The following is a 27,287-nucleotide window of genomic DNA, read 5'->3' on the forward strand; positions in this document are numbered from 1 at the left end:
ATAACAAAACCAGAGTTGCTGAGTCAGGTGGACAAACCCAGGTACAGTACTGTAGTTTCATCAATGGCTATCTTTTATTTAGCAGTGTAGATGAGCACTTTGAGTTTCACTTCATTGCAAGTGGTCCCTTGAACTAGCTGCACTGCTGCTGCGGCTAGACTTGCCTGATTCACAAAACTACCTCATCCTGCTTTCATCATAAAGCAAAGGGTGATGCCACTGCACAGGCAGGCTTCTTGAGGACCTGCACTCATGTAGGTGGATGTGGGATGGCCCCACTGAGACACAGGACCGCTGGGAGAGGAGAAATAAATTTCTGGTTTCTCTGTGCTTCAGCAAATAAAACATGGTTATATCAGCAGTGTATCTGCCTTTGGCTTCTGTTTGACACTTCCACTTGCAAAACTGCTACAGCTGGAGCTGTAAGCAAATGATTTCTTTATTATTCATAGCAGCAGGTGCTGCAACAGCATTTTGGCTTGAGTTGTACTCTCTTGGTCCATGGTTTCTATATATTTGATTAGATGGTGCCATGTTGCTCAGATGGGATGCTAGTCCTCCAATAAATGCATTTTGTTATGCAATCAGTTATATCATGCATTATCATTATTATTTCCATAAATCAATTTCAGTTGGCAGCTCTCTGTTGCTATTTGGGATTATTCCAGCAACAATTTGCATCCTAAAAAGTTTGATTTTGTAATAGCTGGTATCCTTCTGGCTGCTCTAGGACACAGAAACCAGCTATCCAAGCAGGATTGACATAGTCATTTTATGTATCATTTTTGTATTCTTCAAGAAGTGCCTGTCCCAAGATTCAGTATGACAGTTTAAGCACCCATCTCCACCGTGCTTATTCAACATCATCGTGATGCTAAAAGTCAGGGGCCTGTATCCCACAGGGTAGTTGAGAACAGTGTGGCTCACTGCACAGTGGAGGAAGAAAATGATGTTCCTCATGTAAAATGGCAGCCCAAAAACCCCGCACACTGATGTAGAACCTGCCTGTCCTTTGCCATTTAACACAGAATATGTTTGAATTTCCCACTCCTCTACAGAAATGAGATATTCTGCCAGAGCTCTTTCCTGGGGGTTCAAGGGATGGTGCTAGAGAGATTTTGGCTTGTAGTTCTGGTCATTCGTTGTAGAATGAACCCATGTGTAAAGACTTGGAGAATTAGTTGAATAGCCTTCTCAGATAGGTGGGAATCAGAAGCACATTCTCTGTTTCTAGGCTATAGAAGATGTAGCCAGCCTCTCTAAGAGCAAGAGCAGAGGAGATATGGCACAAGGGGCTGCGCAGGTACCACAGAGCCTGGCACTGGTGGGCCCTCACTGGGGACGGGAGATCAGCTCTAGTCTCTGAGCGTTTCACCATCACTGGAGCTAAAAATCAAAAGGCACGCTGGATGAAATCTGTACAGGTTGATTCACACCAGGCAAGCATGCAGCAGTGTGCAGAAGCCAGAGCTGGCCTCAACTTGGAGTTGCAGCCATGCTACAAATTGTCGCTAACAAAACCTCACCTGAACTCAAACACTTATTTTCCCATCTAGAATTGACCACCTCACTTGGTCGCTGCTGACTAAAGACAGGCTAATGTCAACTGCTGCTCAGGCAGACCTTCAAATAGAGCAAAAGGGTGTTTTGCAATGAAATTGCCTTGCAGAAGGGAAAACAACTATAGCCTAGCTGTGCTTTTCCTAGTATTAAGTAGTGGACCAAGAGGTGCATCTGAGTATGGTGCTGCTTTCAGTTAGCATAGCAGACCCAATGCAGAGAGATGAAAAATATGAATGAAACAGCACAGCCACATCCTTCAGACAGAAGGATCCTATCCTGGGTACAGATAAGAATCATCACTATACTGCTCCAACTCACCATCTTCTGCTTTGCACTTCTCAGTAGAGCTGCCCACATGTCTTCCCAGCAGCCTATGTGCTCCCTGAGCCCCACCAGCATTGTGAGATGCCTTTAGGTGTGTTCCTGTGTGCTGGACCTCATTTAACCTTGCAGCACATACTTTACTTGTGCTAGAGAATGTTCCTCCCTGCAAAACAAGGAAACCTGGTTTGGGCACTGGAATGGGCACCAGGTTATCCTTAGCTAGCAAAACTAATATTCCTCATTATTATTTTTATGAGCTCTGGATTTTGTACCTTGTGTAAGGTGCTGACAATGTTTAATAATGATCTATATTTCATTTCATCCTGAAATGTGAAACTTCTTTGAAAGAAAAAGATGTACAATGGTTAATAAAAATTTGTTTATTTGTTACAGGTGCCATTTCAGAGGCTGTGTAAGGAAAAAGCAGGTAAGACTGCATTGCTTCTTCAGAATTTCTCAGTGGCTTATATAGATCGGATGGAAGACCCAGAGGAATCTCCGCTGTTCTGAGTTTAATTTAGTGTAGTTGCTACGATCACATCCGTACTGTAGTTTATAAGGTAATGGTGTGGGATTTATGTGGTTCTAAGGAAGTATGATAATTCAGCAGCTTTTGACTTGAACCTTGCAAGGTGAGTTCTGAAGTAAAAGGGCTAAAATCAAGTATTTGTTGTTGGTGTTAGAAGGGGACTTGCCACGGTGCTGGTGGCCATTGAGTGAGTCGAGGTGAGGTGTATCTGAGTGCATTTGCTGGCTCAGTACTTGCACAGCAGCCAAGTCTGGTGAAGAAGCTCATTACAGAGGCACATTTTCCAAAACATGTTAACACCCCACACTAGGCCTTGTCCCCAGTTGCAGTCATAATGACAGAATCACTCCTTAGCATGGGCTCACTGGCTGGTTAATGCATTGTCAATATTAGCAGCATTGTTGAGTTAGACCATTATGGATAAATTACTTCATTACAGCTCATGTTCTGCAAGGCACCAAGATCAGAGCAGTAAGTGGAGTTAAAGACATGGATACCCTGAACACCACATATGTTAGTATGCCAGGAGCAAAGGTTTGGATAGACAGATAACACAGAGAGATCCTGGTTCAGCAAGAGACTTCACACACAATTAAACCACATTTGACAAAAACAATTCGTTGCAACAGGGAGTAAGCAACTGCTTGGATGATTTCCTTAATTGAGGGTAAATGTTCTTATTAAATTGTAATGAAGCACAATTAAGAAATGCAGAGAAAAGAAACTGCTTCCCAGGATGTGGGTTACTGGAAATTAATAACAGCCCCACAGATTTGCAAAAAAAGAAATCTCCCCAAAGTCTAAGTGAATCCTCATTCCCACAAAAGCCTTTGACAACTAGAAATACTTGGGTCATAAGCCAACTGACCTCTGGAGTCACCCATCTCTGACTGCTTTTTCTGTTTCATTAGTCAATATGTATGCAATGTGTGTCAATTAAAATTAAAGCAATTGAATGTCCTTGTTGCAATTATTCCTCTGTCCCCGGATGACTTTGCATATTCTTGTTGGCCTGGAAGGCTAGTTTAAGCCAGTTTGCTAACTCAGTGATTTCTTCTTGCTCAGTGTAGCATCTGTGTCTGCTCTAATTGCATCCTTAGTTCTTTCCAAGGGCCACCTTAACTCTGTTAGAAACAGACAAATAAAGTTCTTTGCAGCCAGTGTCACTGATTCAATGGCTCTGCTGGCAAATACGCTGATTTAGCAAAACACCAGCAACCCTGACCTGAAAAACTCAGGTCTCTGTCAACAATTCCACAGAATTTCACCCTCATGTACTTAACATCAGGTCAACAAAATACAAAGACTGTTAAGCATCATATAAATGTAAGTATTTTGATTCAAGTTCTGTGCACATTAACATTTTTTACTTTATGGCAACCAGCACCAGAACAAGGGGACACAGTCTCAAGCTGCACCAGGGGAAGTTTAGGCTCGAGGTGAGGAGAAAGTTCTTCACTGAGAGAGTTGTTAGCCACTGGAATGTGCTGCCCAGAGAGGTGGTGTAGTCACCGTCCCTGGAGGTGTTCAAGAGGGGATTGGACATGGCCCTTGTTGCCATGGTCTAGTAGGCATGAGGTCTTGGGTGACAGGTTGACTTGATGATCTTTGAGGTCTTTTCCAACCTTGTTGATTCTATGATTCTATTCTATGATTCTATGGGTTGTAGGTGGATTTATTCCATGATGGTATTTACCAACGAAATATGTGCCTGTTCTTTTCCAAAGCTAAACAAATTCCATCAGTTTTGAGCCTGATTTCACAATTGTTTTCATTGTTTTCACTGCTGGGATCAAAACCTCCCTGTGACACCAAAGACTTACTCTGTAAAGAAAAAGAAAACATATCAGTGGCATATAAATTTTAAGTAAAACTGAGTATTTTAGCAGTGGTCCCAGGTTTTACTACGATTACATTTGTAAATGTTTTACTTGTATGAGAATATTGATTTTGCCACCAAAAGATAAAGTTTAGCACTTCACAGTAAAACACAGTAATTGAAAACTTGCTAGCTGAAGACATGAAAGAAGAATGACAGGTTATTTTCTGACACTATTTGGTCACTGAGGTGCAACGTCTTAGTCCTGGAAACCTAGCATATGATAGAGCTGGTAATAAATGTATCATTAAAATTCTTCTGGCAGAAAATGCCCATTTCGTCAAACTGAGATGTTTGACAGGAAAAGGTTAGCATCCAGTAATTCCTATTTCTAATAATTTCTGTAAAGCAGGCTCACAGGTCTTGATGTGCAGTGATACTCCAGTTTTCAAAGTGAGGATTTCGGATTTAGCTTTTAACCTTTTGGTCTCTAAATTTGTTATGTTGAAGCATTTTAAAAAGTAAGAGAAAACATGATCTAAATTTAAAATATGGCCAAATCTAGGTCTTGGACTGAGGGACAGGTTTTCTTCCACAAGAAGAGCACCCTTCCTGCCCATATTGGTCACACAGAGAACACACCACTTATTCTGCTCAAGTTCATTTTCTGCACCACTTTCCTCTTACATTATCACTCATTCTTTTCACTCCCTTATTCTGACCTTCTATTTCTTGCTGGGAAAACCTCAAACTAGAGCTCTCAAGACCCACAAGCGTAATTTCTCAGAGTACCAGTGTGCTGTAGTGGGGCAGCACCCTGCTCTGCTCACCATAAAACATCACCTTTTCAGATGGAGATAGTTCCTCTAACCCCACTGCAGAAGTTGCTGCACACACACACGGCAGCTCAGAGCTGCTGTAGCCAGCTTGGGGGTGTTTGAAGCCCTTTCCCCCAAGGTCTGGACAGTCCTTGGCTTCTAGGACGCAGTCTCAAGCTGTGCCAGGGGAGGTTTAGGCTGGATGTTAGGAAGAAGTTCTTCATAGAAAGAGTTATTTGCCATTGGAATGGGCTGCCCAGGGAGGTGGTGGAGTGACCATCACTGGAGGTGTTTAGGAAGAAACTGGATGGGGTGCTTGATGCCATGGTTTAGTTGATTAGACGGTGTTGGATGATAGGTTGGACATGATGATCTCAAAGGTCTCTTCCAACCTGGTTAATTCTATTCTATTCTATTCTATTCTATTCTATTCTACTCTACTCTACTCTACTCTACTCTACTCTACTCTACTCTATTCATTCTCCATGTAAGATATATTTTTATGTGAGAAGGAAAAAAATCCCTGCCCTTTAGACTATTTTCTCTCTCCTGGTTGCATTTTATGTTGCCTTTTTTTTTTTTAATGATTTTTACAAATAAATTGAATATTTTGAGTCTTCCATTCCCTGGGTTTGCAGCGAGTGCCTTGCAATATGTTAAGCAGGGTACCTGAAATATATGCTAGGAAAAGCTGCAGCTGCATAGACTGTTCAGCCACCATGGTGAACCTCATCTGGAGTACCAATATGGCTGGAAGTGTTGCTGTGTGTTAGCCTGGCCTAGTATCATTATTTCTAGACATAAAAACAATGCATGCACTGGAAATAATGATGTTCTGACCATTAGAAAAAATTATGCATTAGGAAAAGTTATTAAATAAGGGTAAGATGTAACTATAGGGCAACAAAGCTAGTGAAGGGCCTGGGGAATAAATCTTATGAGGAGCAACTGAAGGAGCTGGGGCTCTTTAGTTTGGACAAGAGGACACTGAGGGGAGACCTCATTGCTCTCTACAACTACCTGAAAGGTCATTGTAAAGAGGCTGGTCTCTTCTCACAGGTAATGGCCTCAAACTTCAACAGGGTAGGTTTAGGCTGGACATTAGGAAAGAAATTTTCACAGAGTGGTCAGGCATTGGAATATGCTGCCCAGGGAGGTGGTTGAGTCACCAACCCTGGATATGTTTAAAGGTAATTTGGATGTGGTGCTTGAGGATATGGTTTGTAGAGTAGAGTTATGGGTTGGACTTGGTAATCCTGAGGGTCTTTTCCAACCTGAATGTTTCTGTGATTCTGTGAACTGTAGAGGCATGGATCTATTCTGGTTTCCATTTTCTTTAACAGTGGCAGGGTGCACGGTGAGCTGGTGACTCCCTGTGAACCAGGAACAGACGCTGGAACACAGTCAAACACAGTTCCAGGACAGCCAGGCAGGGCACTGGGAACATGGATGGATTAAGGATCGGATAGGATAGTCAAATGGCTGAGTAGGGCTGTGACAGAGCTGAAGAACAGCCCTGCTGAAGCATTGTGGGGCTGGGATGAACAGGCCTGTGTTGGGCTGAAATGGAGTTTCACCAAGACTTGAAAATGTGTATATTTGTATAACTGTATGCTACTAAGTAAGTGTAATGTTATTTGGAGTTAGACTTAGGCTGCAAATGTGGTGTCACCCACAGCCATTATGATTTAAGTTGGCAAAGTGCAAGAGAGTTGCAAGCAAAAATAAGTACTTTGGAAGGAAAACTGGTTTTCATGTAGACAGGCTTACCCTTGGTCTGTAGGTTAGCAAGTTGTCTGTTGGCTTTGTGCAGAAGCAGTAGACAGGAAGAGGATTCACACTTGTATCTTGTGCATGATAGCATGAATAAGCAAATTTATGAATATGTAAAAATTATCCTGTTCTCTGGCATTACCAAGATCTGTGAAAACACCAGCTTCATCCACTGAACCCTACTTTCTTTGAGAATGAACATGGCTATCTTGGTGGTAACTGTGGTTCCAACCATTAAACCATGTTCCTGCTGTCATTAATAGATGATATGATTAGTAGGACTGCTCTAATCCCATTGCCATGCAGTGGACCACTCCGTTCAAGTCGTCATCATCAATGTTTTGCTTCTCATATCACCAGGTACATAAGATCAAATACAGGAGGTCCTAATCGTCTGCTGTGGTATATAGAGAACACCTTGGTTAGCTGCTCCTCTTGCCATTACATTCCTGCTGGGTTTTTAGATAGCCTGTGGTAGTCACTGTTAAGACCTGTCTGACTGATGCTATGCATCCTTACTATCTCCTAGTATATCTCTTAGTAAAAATAATTCTATTTAGCTTGAGCATTCTAGCTGCCTAAGGTATTTTAAAGTTATCACCACACAGCTCACAATGACTAACACACAGCACACTTCATCACTGGTTGGGAAAATGAGCTTTTACTTTGCTGACAACAATCTGAAGTCAGATTAAAAGCTGACACATCCTTTATTTTAGTGGTATGTATGAAACACTAAATATAGCACTGTGCTCATGTATTTGCTGATGCATGGTAATGTAGTCTGTAGCAGAACAGCAATGGGCTGGCAAGGAAGATGGTGCACTGCAGTAACACAATTAAATCCTCATGTGACCTTGGCCATTTCAGAAGTACTCCATAGGTATTGTATGCCTGATATATTGCAAAACTCAGATGGAGGCAGTTGTGGTGGCTTTAAAGAATATCCTGATCCTACAGAATTTGTCCAGGCATAATGTTAATTGACTTCACGGAGAGGTCTCCATAGTGTGAGAAACCAGAACTGTGCTGTACAGCAGCTGTATGTGAACAACTGCCAACAAAGGGCTTGATTCTGAGCTGCAACTCCATCTGGTTCATGTTAGAAACTGCAGGTGCTTGATTTATCTCAAGATCAAACTTAATACAGTGGTTCCCACTGATTACATATTTTTGTATTCCCTTGGTCATAAAAAGTTTTATGTTTTACCTTATCTGTAGTCCATGGGCAGGAGTTCCAGGTTAATTGCACTGTGAAGATAGAATAGGATGAAATGGAACAGGGAAATGGATGTGACTCAGAACCATAACCCATTCTAGGATTTTCCTCTTGTTTGTGAGGAGATGGAGAAGGTGATCTCTTTCAGCCTCTCACCTGCTCTGGATGTCTGGCAAGTGTGCTGGACATGAAGCTGAGGCTCTGGCCATGAGCCTGCCTGTCCCATCCCCTGCAGGGAAGAGCAGCAGCTGGGTTAAACATTCTGCAGTCCTTCCCAAGACCTAGGTAATGCTCATGTCTCATGCTGTCATTACTCCAGCTACAAGAGTTTACTCAGGTTGAGAACCTGACCTTAAATAACTGGAGAAAAGAAAACATCCTTGTTCAATAATCCTGTGTATTTACTAGAAAGCAGAGTGGGGTCACTTTGACATGTTTCCAACACAAAGCAGAGATGCTTACTTTGAACTGAAAAGCAAACAGGCCATTTTCCTCAGCAGTGGTGGAGTAAAAGTAAACTAGTCAGTAAACCCAGCTGTTCAGTGGCCTTGGCCTGTTGACTAGTTAAGCTCTGTATTGGTCACATTGGAAGAAGGTAGGCTTGGTGCTTGTCCTGCAGTCAGTGCATCAGAGGGTCCTTTCATTTGGCTCCTGTTCTAACTTCTGCATGGTGCCAATTTGGCTCCCACAATTAGGCAGTGAGATTGCTTTTTCCTGCCTATATGTTCCTTTCATAATCAGAAGTGATAGAATAAACCCCTTCTTTGTTCTTCTAAAAAGCAAATCTTTGCTGCTCAGCTCCTACTCATGTATTGGAACAGCTGAGGGCAATCTGTGATCCTCAGTTCTCAAAAGGAAGAGGAAAATGAGAATCCTTAATATATAAATCTCAGGATATTACTGTTTCTAAAAAAGAAGCCAAAGAGATGTAGACTAAAAACATTTATATTTACTGGTTTAGTATGTGAAATACAGACAAAAGCTTGATCTGTTAAGGAGTAGTCTGAATTTTTATAAGAATCTTCTGAAACAACGAAGCAGTACTATATAAAGACACTTTCTACATATACATTCTCTATACACTGTGTCATTCTAAATATATTCCTCCATTTCCCTCCCCCATAGTTCTTTCTGTGGCTTTGATTTTCAGTCAGCATTTTTAATAAGAAAGAAAAATACAGAATGCTCTAAAGCTGTTAAATGTTGAAAAGATTATCTAGTCAAGAAATGTACAAAATATGGGTGGTTTCAGATGAAGGTATTATAAGCATATTTCCTAATTAATTTTTGTTTACAACTTGGACTTCTAAGGAGAGGCGAACACTAAAACAGCTGACAGATAAGCTTGAAACTACTCCTGTAGTTTGTAACTACTCTTGAGATGTGAGAGGAACCTTGCTGTAATTGACAATTTAAACATGAAAATTGATAAATTACAGTAAAGTTTGGCCTCTTGGAATTAGGGAATGTTGATTTCCATCAACAAAGGTGGAAGCCATAGGATTCTCAAGTAATTTTCTTCGGAGACTGAATAAAGGTTGTGTACAAAGCTGTATTCAGGTCCATTGCATCTGAGTAACTAACTTTCCTTAAAGTGGCATTGTCCAAGGGTCATGGCAGAGGGCAAATTTTGGCATTTAATATTGATTCCAAAATCACAGTATCACAGTAACTAAGGTTGGAAGAGACCCCAAGGATCATCAAGTCCAACCTGTTCCAACAGACCTGACAACTAGATCATGGCACCAAGTGCCACATCCAATCTCCCCTTGAACACCTCCAGAGACGGCGACTCCACCACCTCCCTGGGCAGCCCATTCCAATGACGAATGACTCGCTCAGTGAAGAACTTTTTCCTCACCTCGAGTCTAAACCTCCCCTGGCACAGCTTGAGACTGTGTCCCCTTGTTCTGGTGCTGGATGCCTGGGAGAAGATACCAACCCCCTCCTGTCCACAACCACCTTTCAGGTAGTTGTAGAGGGCAATGAGGTCACCTCTGATCCTTCTCTTCTCCAGGCTAAACAACCCCAGCTCCCTCAGCCTCTCCTCATAGGGCTTGTGCTCAAGGCCTCTCCCCAGCCTTGTTGCCCTTCTCTGGACACGTTCAAGTGTCTCGACGTCCTTCCTAAACTGAGGGGCCCAGAACTGGACACAGTACTCAAGGTGTGGCCTAACCAATGCAGAGTACAGGGGCACAATGACCTCCCTGCTCCTGCTGGCCACACTATTCCTAATACAGGCCAGGATGCCATTGGCCCTCTTGGCCACCTGGGCACACTGCTGGACAAATAACCTGTACAAATAACCTGGAAAAAATTCACTGACTAATTAAAAAATACACTATGCCAGTTTTCTGTTTCAGTTAGACTTTTCTCTGACTTTTCTGACAGGCACTATGCAAGCTATGTCTTTGTATTTTATTTCCTTGGCAAAGTGTAGCTTCAAAAGTTTGAAGATTAGACATTTTAAAGTATAGAAACATATTCTTTATTGTTTTATAATGCTAACTAAGTATAACAGCTCTGAGAGAAAGGCATAGAAGTGGAAGAATGAGCTATGTAGAGCTATGTAGTTGGAGCCTTTTGTTCGCACAGAAAGCATTTCTAAGGGTAGCAGTTCCAGCAATTTCGATGTTCCCCATTAGAAAGCATTTCCCTCAAGTAACAATTCTCTAGGTTTGGCTTTTAACTATTTAAAAGCAATCCCTAGATAACTTTTGAGGTTTTGAGCTGTATCAGAGTGATAGCTCCTCTTTGAAAGGCTTAGGACACAAGATAGATTTTGTGCTGTTTCTTTGTTTGCAAGGCAAGCAGGCAAACACAGAGGAATGCTTCTGACTGGAACATATGCTTATTGTAAATTACTCGGGGCTAAAAAGCTAACAAACAAAGGAGCCAGCTTCTGACCTTTTGCAACATAGAACATTTTGTCGAAGCATGCCACTGTTTTGTGTTTTTGAACAACCTGATGTTGTGCAGCCTCTGCTCAGAGGAGATGACCATGGCACAAAAAGGCACAGTGTCTATGCAGCTGTGTCTGACTGTGGTCAGAGATACCAGTTTCCATTTCCATGAGCAGCAGATATGAAAACTTCTGCTGTTCCTGGTGTTTGGACTGAATGCAGGTTCTCTAGGCATGAGCCTCAACAGTTTGCAGCTGAGTAATAACCACGTAGAATCAGAATCATTTCGGGTGGAAAAGACCTTTAAGATCGTCGAGTCTGACCATTACCTAACTACCAAGATTGATGATAAACTATTTTCCTTATCTATGCATCAGACATGAAGCAAGTAATCAGTGCATCAACCTCTCTCTAAATATAATGGGACCACTAGAGGAGGACAAAGAGCTGTGTAGTGTTAACGTCAACTACAGGGGCACCTTCCTAAGAAACAAAAGCGTTGCTTTAGCAAGCTTTTCAACGGAAAATCATCCAGTCTCTGCCCTTCCTGTTTTCTGTATTAGATTCCATCCAGGCCAGCAAGTTACTATGAGAAATGCACATAAAGATTCTGCTATTTATTGAGTGCCCAGCGAAAGACAAAAACAAATTAGTGATTTCCACCACGCTGTGAAGCCACAGCAGAAGTACAGCAATAGGAGGAGGCCAAAGCTGCATACAAAAGACATGCCAAAGACGTCCCATGTGTAATTCTGTTGCCCGTAATGGCATATCTCAGTTGTGAATTTGGTTCTGTGTCTTTAATGAAGGCAGGATAATAAGAAAAGCAAGTTCAAGAAGACAGCTGGACAAAAGGTTGCTTTATGTGGGTTATTATTAAGTGGATCTGAAATTGCTCTTGCAGCCTTGGTGAAGTGTTAGCTTTTGACATGGGGTCTGAAAAGGTAATGGCTTCAGGCTTTTATCTGAAATTTGTTTATATTAGGTAGATATGTACCCTACAATTTTTCTTGGTTCTCAGAGACTCTGTTACATAAGGCTAGAGTGTGTGTCAGAACAATTTGTTCTAAAGTAAAAGGACAAATCTTTCCCTGGCATAATTCTTCTGGCAACTAATTGGTTTACATCAGAATTGACTTAAGCACCAATTCAATGATGGCTTAAAATTAAGCAATGTGATTAACTAGTCAAGAAGTTACTCAGTGGACTGTGCAAGGCATAGGTCTGCCTGATTGCCATGCAGATTTTTAGTATTAGCTGCACATTTTCGAAAGGAAGGACAGTCTGCGGCATGTGCAGTGTTTGGAAATCGGTCTGGATGACTTCCACGTGGAAATGTAAAAAGCAATGCTAGATTTATTTTTAAGCAAAGTAGATCAAAAATTCATTTATTCCACAAACTACAATTCATAATACTTGTTTTAAGTACTTGAACAGCCGCCGTTGTCATTGTATATTGCTTAGTAAGAAATGTCATGTTGTGGAATTCTTAGCTTACCATGGACGCAAGGATTTCTCCTTACTTTAAGTCTGCAAAACATGTGATATGTAATCCACGCTAAGATAACTCTTACTAGTGAGAAATACTTTGTTTTGAGTCAGGAAAATGCCCATCTCTAAACAGCACTGAAATTATCAGATTGCTTGAATGGGTTTCAAGTCAGAATCATAGAATGGTCTGGGTTGGAAGGGACCTCCGAAGGTCATCTAGTCCAGCCCCCTCTGCAGTAAGCCCGAGAAACCTCAACTAGATTAGATTGCCCAGATCCCTGTCAAGCCTCACTTTGAATATCTCCAGGGATGGGGCCCCAACCACCTCCCTGGAAAACCTGTTCCAGTATTCCACTAACCTCATAGTAAAGAATCTGTTCCTAACATCCAATCTAAATCTACTCTTCTCTAGTTTGAAGCCATTGCCTGGTGTCCTATCACTAAAGGCCTTTGTACACAGTCTCTCTCCATCCTTCTTGTAGCCCTCCTTCAGGTACTGGAAGGCTGCTATTAGGTCTCCCTGGAGCCTTCCCTTCTCCAGGCTGAACAACCCCAGGTCCCTCAACCTGCCCTCGTAGCAAAGGTGCTGCAACCGCCCAGTCATTTTTGTGGCCCTCCTCTGAACCCACTCCATCAGGTCCATGTCCTTCCTATACTGAGGGCTCCAGACCTGTACACAGTACTCCAGGTGAGGTCTCACCAGAGCAAAGTGGCAGAATCACCTCTCTACTGGCCACACATCTTTTGATGCAGCCTAGGATGTGATTGCCCATAATTACCAATTTCTTTTTAAATTGCCTTAATTCTGAGAAGGAAACTGATTCTAGTGTAGAATCTTGCTGTTTTATCCTGTAGAATATTAAAGATTCCTCCTTCATGCAGCCTAATTCTGCACTGACTGCAGTCATTGGCAACTTGGTAGGGGTAGGATTAGTGTCTTAACAATGCATTTATAGCTCTGTAGGAAATTGTTTATACCTGTAAATAAAAAATACCTTCCACTTCACAGCATTTCAGAATCAAACAACTCCTCTAAGTAGCTAAGGAAATTGGAACATTATGTAAAATTTATGTAGTTCTTTTAGCAAAGTCTTAAAAGTACAGCTTACTTGGGTTGCAAATTAAGTAATTTATTACTTTTTAAATTGTTTTTAGTGAGGTACTGGCAATGAGCCTCAGGCATGGAGTTGTCTCCTGAGCACCATACAGGCAGAATGGCACAGTCTTTCCTTCAAACCTTGCAGCCTGACATTATCATCAATGTTTTTCATACAAAAAAATAACTTAAAACATTTAAATTTATTTCCAATTCAGTGTTCAAATAATTTGTCAAAAGCTTATTTTCATGCATGTTATTCCCTGAGCTGATTGGTGTCCAGGTTGGGTTCCCCACCCTGCTGGGCATCCTTTGTCCATGCCAAGCTCAGCACCAGAAGGAGCTTATATTTGCACTGTGGTTGTTCAGAGAGCAACTCTTAAGCAAGCCAAAGGACTCATCTGAGATGTTGGCATTGTCTCAACCAGCAGCAGGTCAAGATTTCTTAGTATAGAGGGAGTGACTAAAGCCCAGGGTGTTGGTGGTCCATTCCTGCCAAAGACAGAAAGATCTAGGGTGCAAAAATAGGAGGAACTCACAGAACTATTTCTTCTGTGCCTGCTTCCCAAAGCAGCAGAGAGGGACTATGGAAAGGAATAATTACAACATCCCAGAGCTGATTTCTGCTTTATAGCCTTTCCCAGCAGTAGTTGCCTTACTATCCATGCCAGGACTCCATTGAGAGAAGCCGCTAGTTTTGATTTCCAGGGTATTTTAGTAGGCAAAGTGGGCACAAGGTCAGAGTTACTCTGGCATCACTAGCAGACTGCTGATGATGACATCTGGTTTATAAATACGTAGCACATAAAGTTAGCCCTGCTTTTCACACTCCTCTGCTCAGCAACACATTATCAAAATGTTCAATATACAGCTCTCTGGACTCTCATTTTGGAACAAAAATGTAAGATGAGTTTCAAACTTAAAGTTCTCCTGCTTTGTTTTTTCACCAATTTATAAGACAGAAAGAAATGGAATGGAATGGAATGGAATGGAATGGAATGGAATGGAATGGAATGGAATAGAATAGAATACAATAGAATACAATACAATACAATACAATACAATACAATACAATACAATACAATACAATACACCAGGTTGGAAGAGACCTTCAAGATCATCAAGTCCAACCTATCACCCAACACCATCTAATCAACTAAACCATGGCACCAAGCACCCCATCAAGTCTCTTCCTAAACACCTCCAGTGATGGTGACTCCACCACCTCCCTGGGCAGCCCATTCCAATGGGCAATCACATTTTCTATGAAGAACTTCTTTCTCAAATTGATGCAGTACACCAAATGGCTGCAGTGTATTGGTGTAGTGGAGAATTCAAAATATTCAGTAATGTAATTTAAAGTACACCTTTTAATTTGCTGCTTTTGTTGCTGTACTCCTATGACTAAGGAACTTCTTAAAGCTTGGAGTTGGCTTGAAGTTTTTTAAGCATAGCAACAACCATATAGGGATGATACTGAGTGTATATGGAAATATCTGAGAGTGCCTTTTAACTTGCTTTGCCATGTATATGGAACATTGACATAAGATTAGAATATTGTGCTTCTTTAGGTCTTGACAGACCCTGTGTCTTATGAGTGCTGGGGAGGAAATACCTTCAATCTTCAGGTTTTGAGTTGCAATGGCTACACTTTCTCCTACGAACACGATTTGGATGGGCACAGCCAAGTCTTTTCCAGTGTTTTTATTCCCTTGGGTTTATTCCTCCTTTACTGTTCTGTGGCACATTGTCCTTGACAATGTCAACAGAGGCCAAGCGGAGTAACAAAGTACTGGAATTCTGTTGCGTAGGGCTGCAAGGTTGTCGAGTATGCATTGCTGTCCTTTGGAAAACACAGAGCCACCTCTCTTTAAGGACTAGGCTTATGTCTTCATTTATCATTTTAGTTGTTACAGAAAAGCAACTCCTGGTTTTAGACAGGAAACACTCCCACACAGCCACTTTAGACTCTTTCCTTCTCTTTGCCTCCTCTCCTGTGGGCAAAAACTTTGTCAAGAAAGCACATTTGCTTGGACCAGGAACAGAAATAGCTGATACTCTGCTAGTTATTTTGATTGCTTGGCTGGTAGGGGTTGGGGGAACAGATAATGTCAAGATTTCCTCTGCATTCCAGATCTGTTTTCCTCCTATGGTTAGCATGCAGCTAATGTGACTTTGCCCACTCAGATTTTCCCACAGTCAGTAAGACTTATCTGACAATGGAGTTAGTGTCAACTGTCCAAAACTAACTACGAGATATCTTCCTTTCACCACTCCTGTGCTGTCATTGCTTATCACTGTCACTCTCCAGCTTAAATGACTGGTTAATTTACAGACATTCTGAAGCAAATTCACTTCTGTTGCAGCTCTGTTGAATTGACTGGGAACGAATTTGACTGTAGGTGTCTGAAAAGCACAAGTGGTAGGAATGTGATACTAACAGAAGCAAGAGCAGAGCAAGTCAAAACAAAAAGGAAGCCCTGAGCTTTGGCAGGAGTCCCATTTCAGATGTCTGGAGTGTGATCCAACAAGGTGTTCATGTTTTACAGCTAATGCTGCAAGAGAAAAGCAGTTATTGAACAGCAAAACAATTCCAGCATCTCCACATAAACCAACAACAAACTATTAAAAAAGAACAAAAGGAGATGTAAGTCAAAGGATTTCAGAACAAAAATTGTATTGAGGATCATGTGAACTATTTGAGCCTTTAAAAAAGACTAGAGTGAAACTGAAACATACTCAGCCTGAGATTTTCAAATGAGCCTACAACAGTTACATACTGAAATCCAATTAAAATTCCACAGAAACAGGAAACTTGAGATGGAATTGATACCTCTAGCTTTTTCCACAGTCCAAGGTGTCTTTTGAAGTACCTCTTCTGTCGGTGCTGGAAGAGAGACATTTTCAGTGTAACTTCTTCTTCAGCAGGATCAAGTCCTCCACTGATCTGCTGCGGCAGCTCTTCTAGGCAACTGTTTTGGGGTGAAACAAGTCACCCTCTGAGAGACATCTCTCTCCAACCCAGCTTCCTGCTTTTCTCAGTTCTCTGTCAACAATAGGTGCCTAAATTTCAAGGAATGAGAACTTACACCTATTGCTTTTTGGAATTTGATTAGCATTTCTGATTCACAGATTAAGTTACAATTAATGAAGTGTAAAACAAAGCATTGTACAGCTAGGTTTAACTTGGTTAATTCGGTCAGCCCGGACTAGCAGTGCAAAAAAGCTAGCAGTGTATCTAGACCAATTTATTAAAATTGGTCTGCACACTTCCCTACACCATACACATATCCTACCTATTGGTTTTGTCTCTTACAGTCTTCTGGACTCTTGTATCTGTTCCTTTTCTCTCAATTTCCTGCTTTGCAAAATCCAGTTTTAGTTTTCCTGCTTACCATTTCCATTCACTATTCAGTTTCTTCTTAAAGGCACTCCCCTTTTACACTCTGGTTACTCTCCTGCTTATGATGCCTTACAGCAGTCTTCCTTCCGTCTTAGTTCTGCCTCCATTATGGCTGCTGCCCCATACCTCTATGTTCTCTTTGGTTCCCAGTAAAATGGGCAAACAGTTCTGCAAGCTCTCTAAATGCAATCAAAATACTATCTTGCTTTTCATTCTGCTGGTCAATAGACACATTATGCTCTGTCATGACATCACCCATAGGTTATCTCCTTGATTAGCTAACTTTCAAAGTAGTAAGAAGCAAGGTTTAAATCCCAAGGACTAATATCTGAACTTCCAGATTCCTATTTATGCCTTTAAATAACCTGTCTGATTTTCAGAAAGGATTTTAAATGTGGCTGATGAGTGATAACCACTCCTGAAAACTGGACAGTAACAGGATAGAGTACTTAGGAGTTTGTTTGGGTTTTGTTTTAGTTTGGTTTGGGGGTGGGTTTTTTGTGGGGTTTGTGGTGGTGGTTTTTTTGGTTGGTTGGACTTTTTTGTGCCTGGGGTGAGTATTTCTAGACTTAATGTCCAAATGTGAGTGCATTCTGGAGTCCTCTTTGCAAATAAGAGGTGAAGCATTGTCATAAATTGAGCTAAATGGGGAAGCGTTGGAATATATTCATCAGCTTCGGGTGCCCAAGTCAGCTACCCACATTTAAAGATGAAAAGAAGTCATTGCGGGCAGTGAAAATAATTACAGCTTGCCATATCAATTATTATATGCTTCTGAAAAACAAGCTATAATACTCTCAGATGAGTACACAAATGTAGGATCCAGGATGGTTCTGTAAAAGAACAGAGAAGCAGCTTTCACACAAGAAAACAGGAAGAGATAAAGTTTATCTAGACTTTCCAAACTAATTTTCCAGAGATCTTCAAAACAGAGAGGAAACAATGTGAGAAATCAGTATGGGAAGGAAACTTTGGTCCTGGAACTTAAACTTTATAAAAGATCCAAAGCCATCCAAATTATGCTTGTCAGTTTACAGAATAAAGAGAGACTAATAATAGGTTGCCGAAAAGATTTTACTAGGACAAGTATCATTTAAAGCTTCATTATCTTGACAAGTGAGTGAACAGATGGCAAAATCTGTAGCAAACTCAAGATTTCCTAGGGTACTAAAGATGAGAAAGATTTCCGAGAAGCAAATTCCGAGAACCACCAAAGCAAGGTGATTTGACAACCTCAAAGCAGATGGGATTTCAATTTGCCTAAGTGTGAGGTAATGCTCAGAAATGATCTGAAGCGTTCAGTGATGCAGCATACTTAATGAAGTGTTACCAGTTCAGAAAAATACCTAGGCAACATTATGGACAGCTTAATTAAAACAGCTCAGTGGAAACAGCTGCTCAATTTGCAGCACTAGTTGTGAAAGCAAATAAAATGCTAATTTATATGAACCATAAAACCCAGCATTGATATTATTATAATGTCATCATATAAATTCAGGGAACTATATCACGGTGACATCCAGCATTGTCAACAGTACAAAACTGTCTACAGAAAGAAACATTCAGAGAAGTCAGTGAAAGGTGATATGCAGTGAAGATACAGCAATTTTGCTTACTTAATAAAGAAAGTGTTGCAGCACTAAATTCCTACTCACTTCTAAGTCATAGGGAGATCCAGGGAATGCACGATACAGAATACCTTAATGTGATGGAACTTGTTTCCCCAATTAATGAGGATCATCAAATCAGCAAGAAATGGAGGCCTTTATGCTCAGTTATTCTTAAGATGCATAATGGGAGCAAACCAGGAAGGAGAAGTATGAAATGACATGGAACAGAATTTTTCAGTGCAGTATATGAAATTTTTACTGTTACTTCGGCAAGTCCAGAACTTCACCCTTAATGCAAGATTGTCACACATTTGCTCAAAAATAGTGGTGTTTTCTATTAAAAGAATTATTAAAGCAGCTCTGTAGGAAGGGATGCTGTCCCTGATGATTTTTGAGAAGACCTTGAGTTTCATCAGTTCTGCGTTAGAAGAGTAATTTATACCTGCACAGGGTAAGAGCCTACTGTTACTTTCTAGTAATATGTGCAACCCACTTGGCATTTATCCTGCCAAACTATAAAAGATGAACTACAGGACAGGAAGGAGGTGGATAAATCTGAATCTATTTAAGTCCTGAAGGAGGATAATGTTTTCCAAATGAAATTTTATTCTTTATGACTTGATTGACAGCAATGAACTACTTTAGATCGCTGCAAAATCATTTAGCAACGTTGCAGAGTAGAAACAGGGAATAGTCTCCAAGTAGTTTTGGGGTTTCATGCTCACTTCTTACACTGTTTTCCCTTTAGCAGTGACATTCACTAAAATATTTTTAAGGCCTGACCTCTGAAACTATCTATCTGATAATTTTGACCAAATTGCCATCAATGATTGCTTAGTATGAATATACTCTGTCAGGTAAATTACCGGATCTGTTTCAAAAAATAACACTGCATAAGATCCTGCTGAATTCTAATCCCTTTAGCACCTACTCTCCAAGCAATTTACAATGGTTTTTGTAATGCAAATGACTTAAAAAGAAATAATTCCTGAAATGTAGAAGAATCCCATGTAATTACTACTGAACAGAACAGTACAAAATGACAAAAAGCTGCTGAAATGAGTCTGCATGACAGTGGTGTAAGTAAACAATACCAACAACATCTGTACTTGCAGCACCTTAAAGGTGTCCTGACATCATCCATAGTAACTAATTTCACTAGAAAGCGTTGCAACATGGAAAATGAACTTCGGAGCCAGCAATACGTACAAGCAAGTTAACAACTTAATTTTGTCTTCTCCTTCATCTGCATAGCAATTGAAGTCCAAGGGAACTGTGTTTGGGGAGCCTCAAGGAAGTGTTTCCTTGATAGCTTGGCCAGCTTGAACCCAGTGCTCCAAAGGAGTACAAGGAGGAGAAGCCGCCTGCTCCGTTCTTTCTGGAATCATGTTTTCAAGTAATACCAAATAAAAAAAAGACTGCCCTTTCTGGAAAGTGAGTGGTGGCATTATCAGTAGAGAGCAGCGGCTCTGACTGCTGTCATCATTCTGGTCACAGCACTGTATGCAGTGGCAGGTGATGGGGAAATACCTCTTCAAGCTTTCTCTGCCTCTGGTATGCTGAGCCAGCTACAGAGCAGTCCTTGCTATTGCCTTTCTTGGGAATTAAGTTGCTTTATCAAGTACTGCTTTCAATCCTAAAAAGAAAAGAAAAATATTGTAACACTTCCTAGCTTACTCCTATGGCGTTTGATGTTGAGGTCTTTTCCAACCTTATTGATTCTATGATTCTATGTTCCTATTTATATAATAGTAATGTAATATCACTATTAAAATCCAGTTCTGTTAAAAGCAAGTGGGTGCATAACAGAGACTTTTTGCCTCTTGCATGCAGAAATTGGAGTCTATTTGGATGACCACAATAACTGAATCTTTGATTGGTGCATTATTTAATTTCTCAGAACTGAATCATTTTCCTTAAGTGGTAATTATACAGCAGCTGTAATTATACAGCAGTGCTCTCAAAAAATCTGCTGCCCACTCTGCAGTGACACCTTGTAGCTTACCTCTGTGCACATCTATAGTATAGTCCACATAAAATTATAATGTAGCTTTGTTTCCAAGATGCTGAACCTTGAATGAAATGTTGCAAACCGCCTCAGCCTACAGCCAGGAAGAGCATAAGCAAAACTACAGTGAAGAAACTACAAATCTGGTGTCACAAGGATGTTCCAGACTTGCAGTTTTCACAGCTGTGCTTTTGCCTACCTGACTACATGAAGCCATTCTTTTGATAATGTTTTCCTCCAAAGTTTCTGTAACGATTTCAAGGGCAGTACTACAGGCCTGTTCGTGTTTCAACCAAAAAAAGTAAAACTCTCAGCGACTCACAGTAAACTGATCTCTGCATAGCTCTCAAAACTGAAACTGCAGTTGTTACTGCTGACTTGTTAATATAACACAGACATCGACATTTCCTGGTTACTGTAAACACTGAAATGCTTTTGGAGTTAATGGAGTACAGGTGCTGCCTGATGCTACCAAAATGTTCTCACAGAAACAGAGACAGTTTTGGATAGAAAGAGCCGCAGATCCACCTCGTCCAGCCCCTTCTTCACAGCATGAATATCCTGCTTCTCAGTGGGAATACCCAGATATGTTAAATGTCATGAAACAAGCATTCTTCCTAAGCTTAGTCTCCTTTATACTCATAGGAATGACTGTACCATTTAGCCTGCTGGAACAGAGAGTTCTGTAATGCCAGAGCCGGGTGATGGAGTGGGCTTAGACAGGCTCTGAGCCGGCTGGGAAACCTTCCCAACGGGACTGTGGGAAATGATGCTTACAATCAAATCGTCACTGGCCTTCACTTCAAATGAGACTCAGACAAAACTGCAAACAGCTGATTGGCCCTTTTTAACTGTGCAAGCAAGAAGAAATGTAAATTCAGCTTTAATGGTTCAAGATCCCCTATAACCATTTAGGTTAATAGGGGTTGGTTTGGGCCTCAGCCAAATTATGATTCTGGTCATTATAATCTGCCTACCTGAAATTCTATCCCCCCTTGCAACTGGCCACAACATTCATTATTTCCTGTCCAAAAGTGCTAGTAGCACTGCATTTCAATGTTATTTTATATATATATATCTTTAAACTCTGTTAAATAAGTTAAAATAGTAGCTGCATGACCAGTAATGAAGGAATCTCCATAAAAATCCATAGCTTGCAATATATTGTTAGTTGGCAATATGCTCCCATAAGTCAGTAGCCTGATTACTTGGAAAATGTGTGTGCACAGGACCATTTGTGTGTCTGAAAAAAAGTTCTTATAAGTAAATTGGCTTGGGGAACAATTCCATTGCATTGTTGTTAGAACCTGTTGTCAAGATTGATCATGTTTTCCTGGGTAATTCGGGACAGTTATAAAAAAAAGAACAAGCTGCCAGGTCTCTGAACCAATATCCAGATATGGTGTGTGCTAAATTGCCACTGGCTGCTGCAAGGCTTTTTTACACAAATGTTCCTATTATTTCTACTGTGATGGTAATAACAGTTGGAAGTTTGGAAAAGAAAAAAATAATCTTGGTTTAGACAAGGTCCCAATACAATATTAAGGAAATGAGCACTTTGAGAGCTAAGAAAGATGTAGTTTAGAATAATGTATTTTTGTCAAACAACTGAAAAGACGGGGGAAATCATACACCAGAAGCGGGAATGAGAAGAATAGGGTCAATATTCCGTGCTGAGACATTTTGTGTTTCAACATAGCTGCACATTTTTTCAGAGGCATTAATCAACTCAAAATACCAAGATCGGGTCCAGTAAACTACTACTACATCTACACAAGTAAAATGCATTTCACTTTCCCAGTTGCTTAATCATTGAAGAATTGGCTGTTTTTTTCAGGGACTGGCTTTGCCCAGCCCAAGTTTTTACATCTGCAACACTGTATTTTAAAAATGTCCACAGAGCATCTTACGAAAAGAAGTGAAAGTTTACTGGCACTCAGTTTGTTTTGTCCATTCTTCTCCTCTGCTATCTGAAATACGTGCAAAGGTTTTGTGGCTGCTGTTCTTCAGAATGTTAGCTTAAGTATCAACTTTGTTGTCTGCTGTTCAGTAGAAACACTCTGTTTACTCAGACAGTAATCCATCCAGTGATCATTTGTGCCATGGTTACCTCTCTGTCCCCCTTTTCACTGTTTTTTCAGAACAGAGCGTTCTCTTCACCTGTCACACAGGGCCTTAGCCTGGAGTTCATCGTTCTCCTGTGACATCTTAGGCTGAGTTAAGGAGAAAAGATCAGAGAAGTAGAAGGGTTACTGAAAAATAATCTGCAAGAGCTAGATACAGCTAGGATGTGAGATGGAGAGAAAGGCTGGCCAGAATGTGAAAATCCTGCTCCATAGTAAAACCAGGAAAATGGCAGCAATTTTCCAGGGGGGAAAACAATTCCCAGACATGTTATTTATTTTTTATTCTGTTAGAAATGTTGTGGACTTTTGTTTGTTTGAGAGATTTTCCAGGTGAAAATTCATGGTTGCTCCAGGAAAAACTCATCTCATGTTTACCATCTCATCACTGTTCTCACATGCTCTGCCCCAATAGACACAATCTGGTCTACTTCAGTGCATTCCAAATGCAAATATTCTGGCAGCTCTCTGCTGTCACTATTCACTGCAGTTCATGCTGCCTTCATGTTGCATCAAGTAGAGGCTACTTAGCTTAAGGCTGAGGGCCCTTCCCTGGATCTATTATATGTTCAATACTAAAATATTGATTCCCACAGTCTGCTTGATGCCAACTTTTGTTGCCTGCCCATTACATTTTCAAATACACGTTTGTGTGCTTTCTTTAAAAGTGCCCCTCATGAGCTGGCCTTCTAAATATATAAAGATGTCAGATCAATCTCCTTGGAGACCTTTTTTGCTAACTCACTTTGTGTCAGTGCCTCCAACACTAATTCTAGTGTGCTAACACCAGTAATGACCACTGGCCAGTATTACTGTATTGTTGTTCTGTACTCCACCCTTCCTACCCCAATTAGCTCTTCTCTCCACTGTTTTATATTTAGTTTGTAATCTCCTGAAGGCAAAGAATGTACTTTTGCTCCATCCAGTTTCTGGTTCTAAGCACTCTGATAATACAGTTTAACAACAACAACAACAATAATAGTAACATCCAATACTCTGTATGAACAGAAGAAAAGCTAAATTCCCCTCCACGCCAGTTTTAGCAAGGGAGAGGGAGCACAGTCCAACAGCAGATACTTTGTTACTGTAGTCCCTATCAGAGCATACTTTAGAGCCTTTTCAGAGTGAATACTGCAAGGAGTCCTGTTTGTTTCAGCATTAATCACTGTGAACAAAAGTGAAAGAATTTGGCCCTGACTAATGAAAGCCATCATTGCTCTGCTGTTGGCAAAGTGCAGAGTGATCCTTTCCCAGAGCTTCATAACGCTGAAAAGGATGCACAGATAGGTGCCAATCTCATGATAAACTGCAAAAGAGTGAAATTGCTTTATAATTGATCCTCATTAAACCTACCTTAAAATGATGATAATTTGCATGTGTAAATAACAAGCAAAGAGAGATTGCCAGGAAACAAGCTGGAACATTTTGTCCTCATTCACAATGATTCTTATTTTTCTCTATCCAGAATGTTTGTTTGTTTACTTAGATGTCAAAGAGGACACCTACTCATGTGCCCTTGGTGCATTTCACATAACTTCAACCACAGAATTAGTATGCAATTCACTGCGGTCTGCTATTAGGAAAACAAGCAATGGAAAGCCTTAAATCTCTCTTTCCCTCCCAGCAAAACCCAGAGTTACAAAAGTCACACTCAGGACTTTTAGTCCCTGATAGAAAACAAATTCCAGAGCTCTAGGACCCCTAAAGAGATAAAGATCATTGCCAAAGTTAAAAATATTACTTGATGTATTTATATCTAGGCTATCTGAGCTACTATTTGAAGTTACCAAATCTCAGCAACACCTTTTTCAGTATAATAAACTTCAAGAAGCTTCATCAATTTACAGTCAGTTCCTGAAGAATTAGATGAATTATAAAATTTAGTATTGCACTGATCAGCATCAGACTGCATCAGCTGTAGCAGAAACTGCTTTCCTCTTTTCCTTTATCATTGTTTTTAAGAGATACAAGTGTAAGGAGTTTGCAGTAAGGAAGGACATACTCTTCACATTTTCCTCTGCAAGGCATATCCTGTTTGGTTCTTCTACATGCAGATGAATACTGTGAAGTGGGTAAATTAACAAAAAGTCCTGAATCACCGTAATTAAGGTCCAGAGGATAGAAAGGAAATAAGTTATACATTTATCGTAGTCTTTCAGTAGTTTACAAATGGCAAGCCAAGGTGTAGTAATTTTTTCTCTTAGGCCCGATTCTTTTCTTACCAGATGCACAGGAGTTTTTACAGTGGCTTTATAGGACTAGATCAGGCTTCATAATGGAATCTGTGGCAAATTAAAAACACTGCTAATTAGAGGCCAGATTATTATGTAGTATCAATTAACTTGGCGTTTAATTACCATGGTGATTGGGAGGAACTATAAATTGCTAAATATATAATTAGAACATCAGACTTCTGTGCCACAGTGGCATCAGAGCATGGGTGTAATTAGCTTAGATTTTCCCCCATTTTACATGCTTGCATGATCTTAAGACAGACAAATACCACTTTCATTCCTGCCAATATTCTGTTGTCAATGAGAAAATATACATATCATAGTTCAATTTCTTTTAAGGCAACTGGGAATTTCCTCCTTTCTGTTCTTCATGTACAGTGCTTTTATGCAATTACTCTGAACAGAACAGACCATTTTGGCATGACTTCTATCAAGCAGGAAAATCTGTGTTTCTGTGGTGAACGTGCTTTCCTTTTCTTTCCCCTAGAAATGTTATCCATCTTGTTCAGGATGTCAAAGTACTTCAAGCTGTAGACAAGAGCACTTAACCAAGCAATGAAGATGCATGAAGGGAGACCAGAATTTTACCATTTAGTCCTGCCTTCTAATACCCCAAAAGGAAGTGAAACATCTTTGAGCCATAAATGATCTCTGAAACATAGCTTTACTCAAGCAGGTTGTATAGAACAGCTGTTATTGTAACTCCTACTGCTAGGTCTAATACAGCGAAAACACCTGTGTTGGTAACTCTTCTGAACAGCTGACTATAATTAAAGGCATAAAATAGGAATGGGCTATTTGCTGCATGAGATATTTCTCATTAGCTGATAGCAGTGATTTCTCTGGGGAGAGCAGTACAGTATCTGATCTTGCTGGATTTAGTTTTCTGCAATAAAGTACCTGAAATGAGTAAGATTCTTGTCAGTGCCTGCCAGAGAGTTTGGTCTAGGCTTGCCAGTTTAATTCTGCTTCTGATTATGAAATACAGCTGTATCACTGGAGTTTATCTCAGTAACCTGCAGTGAGATAACATTGGTATTAGCAGTTGCTAACATCTCATTGCTAATTAGCTGCTTTTAGTAAACCTGGAAGTCTAAGGACAATTTTTATGAAGAAGGGAAGAGAATATTTTTTGTTGCACTGCTTTTTGTTGTATTCTGGTCATCACAGAAAGCAACTGAAGAAAGGGACAGGCTGGACATGTGTGGTGGGTTGAAATTTCCACCAGCATTAACTCAGGTAAGAGGACACGTTTAGGTGCAGCTGCCAGAAGAGTGCTGTTGAAGGTTACAGTACTGGCTGACACAGACTGGTGTTTGTGGGTAGTGACACAGCACTATGACACAAAACCTTCAAAACTGATTTTATTATTTCAATTTTAGACTGTGTGTAACTGTTCATCTTTATAGGGCAGCTGAATACATCAGTGTCTTATCTCTACCTGGTTCCTAGCAGATAGGAGCCAATGGTAGAAAACAGCTACTGTAGGTCTTATATACCAGTAATAGCTGTGTTGGTAGGGTTTTGAATGAAGTGTGGCAGAGATCAGTGGCAGATTTGTGAGGCAGAGGAACTGATTGTAGCAACTGTAATCCTGTCGTCTTTCTTTAACATCAGCAGGTGTTTGCATCAGGAGATGTGGGAGTATTTACATAATTATGATGTCTCCCTTCTAGATCTTGGACACATCTGTCCCTGGAAGGCATCCATTTTCTTAAAAGAGTTTGTCGAGTCCAGGACACTGTATAGCTGGAACTGTAGGAGGAAGAGTGACATACATCTTCACAAGTTCTGGGCAAGCACATTGTTTCTGCTATAATCAGATAAAGTAGAGTAGTCTATGATGAATCCTTTAAGATGAAGCTTGTAAAATCAGAGACAACAGAAAACAAAACCATATCAGAGGAAAAGCAGATGACATTATTAAAACTGAGTGGTAACATGGAATATGTTTGTTTGCTTTTAGCTTCTATGAGTATTGCTGACGTTGCAGTTACGATTTTAATTTAAACAAGACAGGGATACTGACAATGTTTAACATGCCTGTTTTACCATGCATACAGCTTTTTCAGTGTACAGTGCTTGTTTTCAGGAACATCAACCTCTTCATTGCACATCATGAATACTTAGGGGGGAAAAAAAGTAGTAAGTAATGGTTTGTGACTAACTGAAGACCCCCTTGTCCTCAGCTATTTGGAATCATCCACACCGCAAGTGGCCCAGATGGAGAAGAAGTCACTATTACAACAGTATTTCCTACATCAGACAGAAAGCAGAGACCCAAAATTAGTTTCTTGAATGGGATAGAGGCCCTGAAGTTTCTGTCTGGAAGAACCTGGATTCCTTTTAGTTTGTAAACGTGTGCAAAATATGG

The 27,287-nt window shown here is 40.5% G+C and overlaps 1 protein-coding gene across 1 annotated transcript in view; it reads left to right on the forward strand.

The window, feature by feature from the left end:
* STARD13 (StAR related lipid transfer domain containing 13) overlaps positions 1–27,287 on the forward strand; it is a 259,294-nt gene that overhangs the window by 82,400 nt on the left and 149,607 nt on the right. The window contains exon 4 of the mRNA XM_054164923.1: positions 2,281–2,314. Within this exon, the coding sequence (XP_054020898.1) occupies positions 2,281–2,314 (34 nt within the window). The remainder of the gene's footprint in view (positions 1–2,280; positions 2,315–27,287) is intronic.

This window comes from Dryobates pubescens, chromosome 10 (genome assembly GCF_014839835.1).
Source record: "Dryobates pubescens isolate bDryPub1 chromosome 10, bDryPub1.pri, whole genome shotgun sequence".
Taxonomy (NCBI): Eukaryota; Metazoa; Chordata; class Aves; order Piciformes; family Picidae; genus Dryobates; species Dryobates pubescens.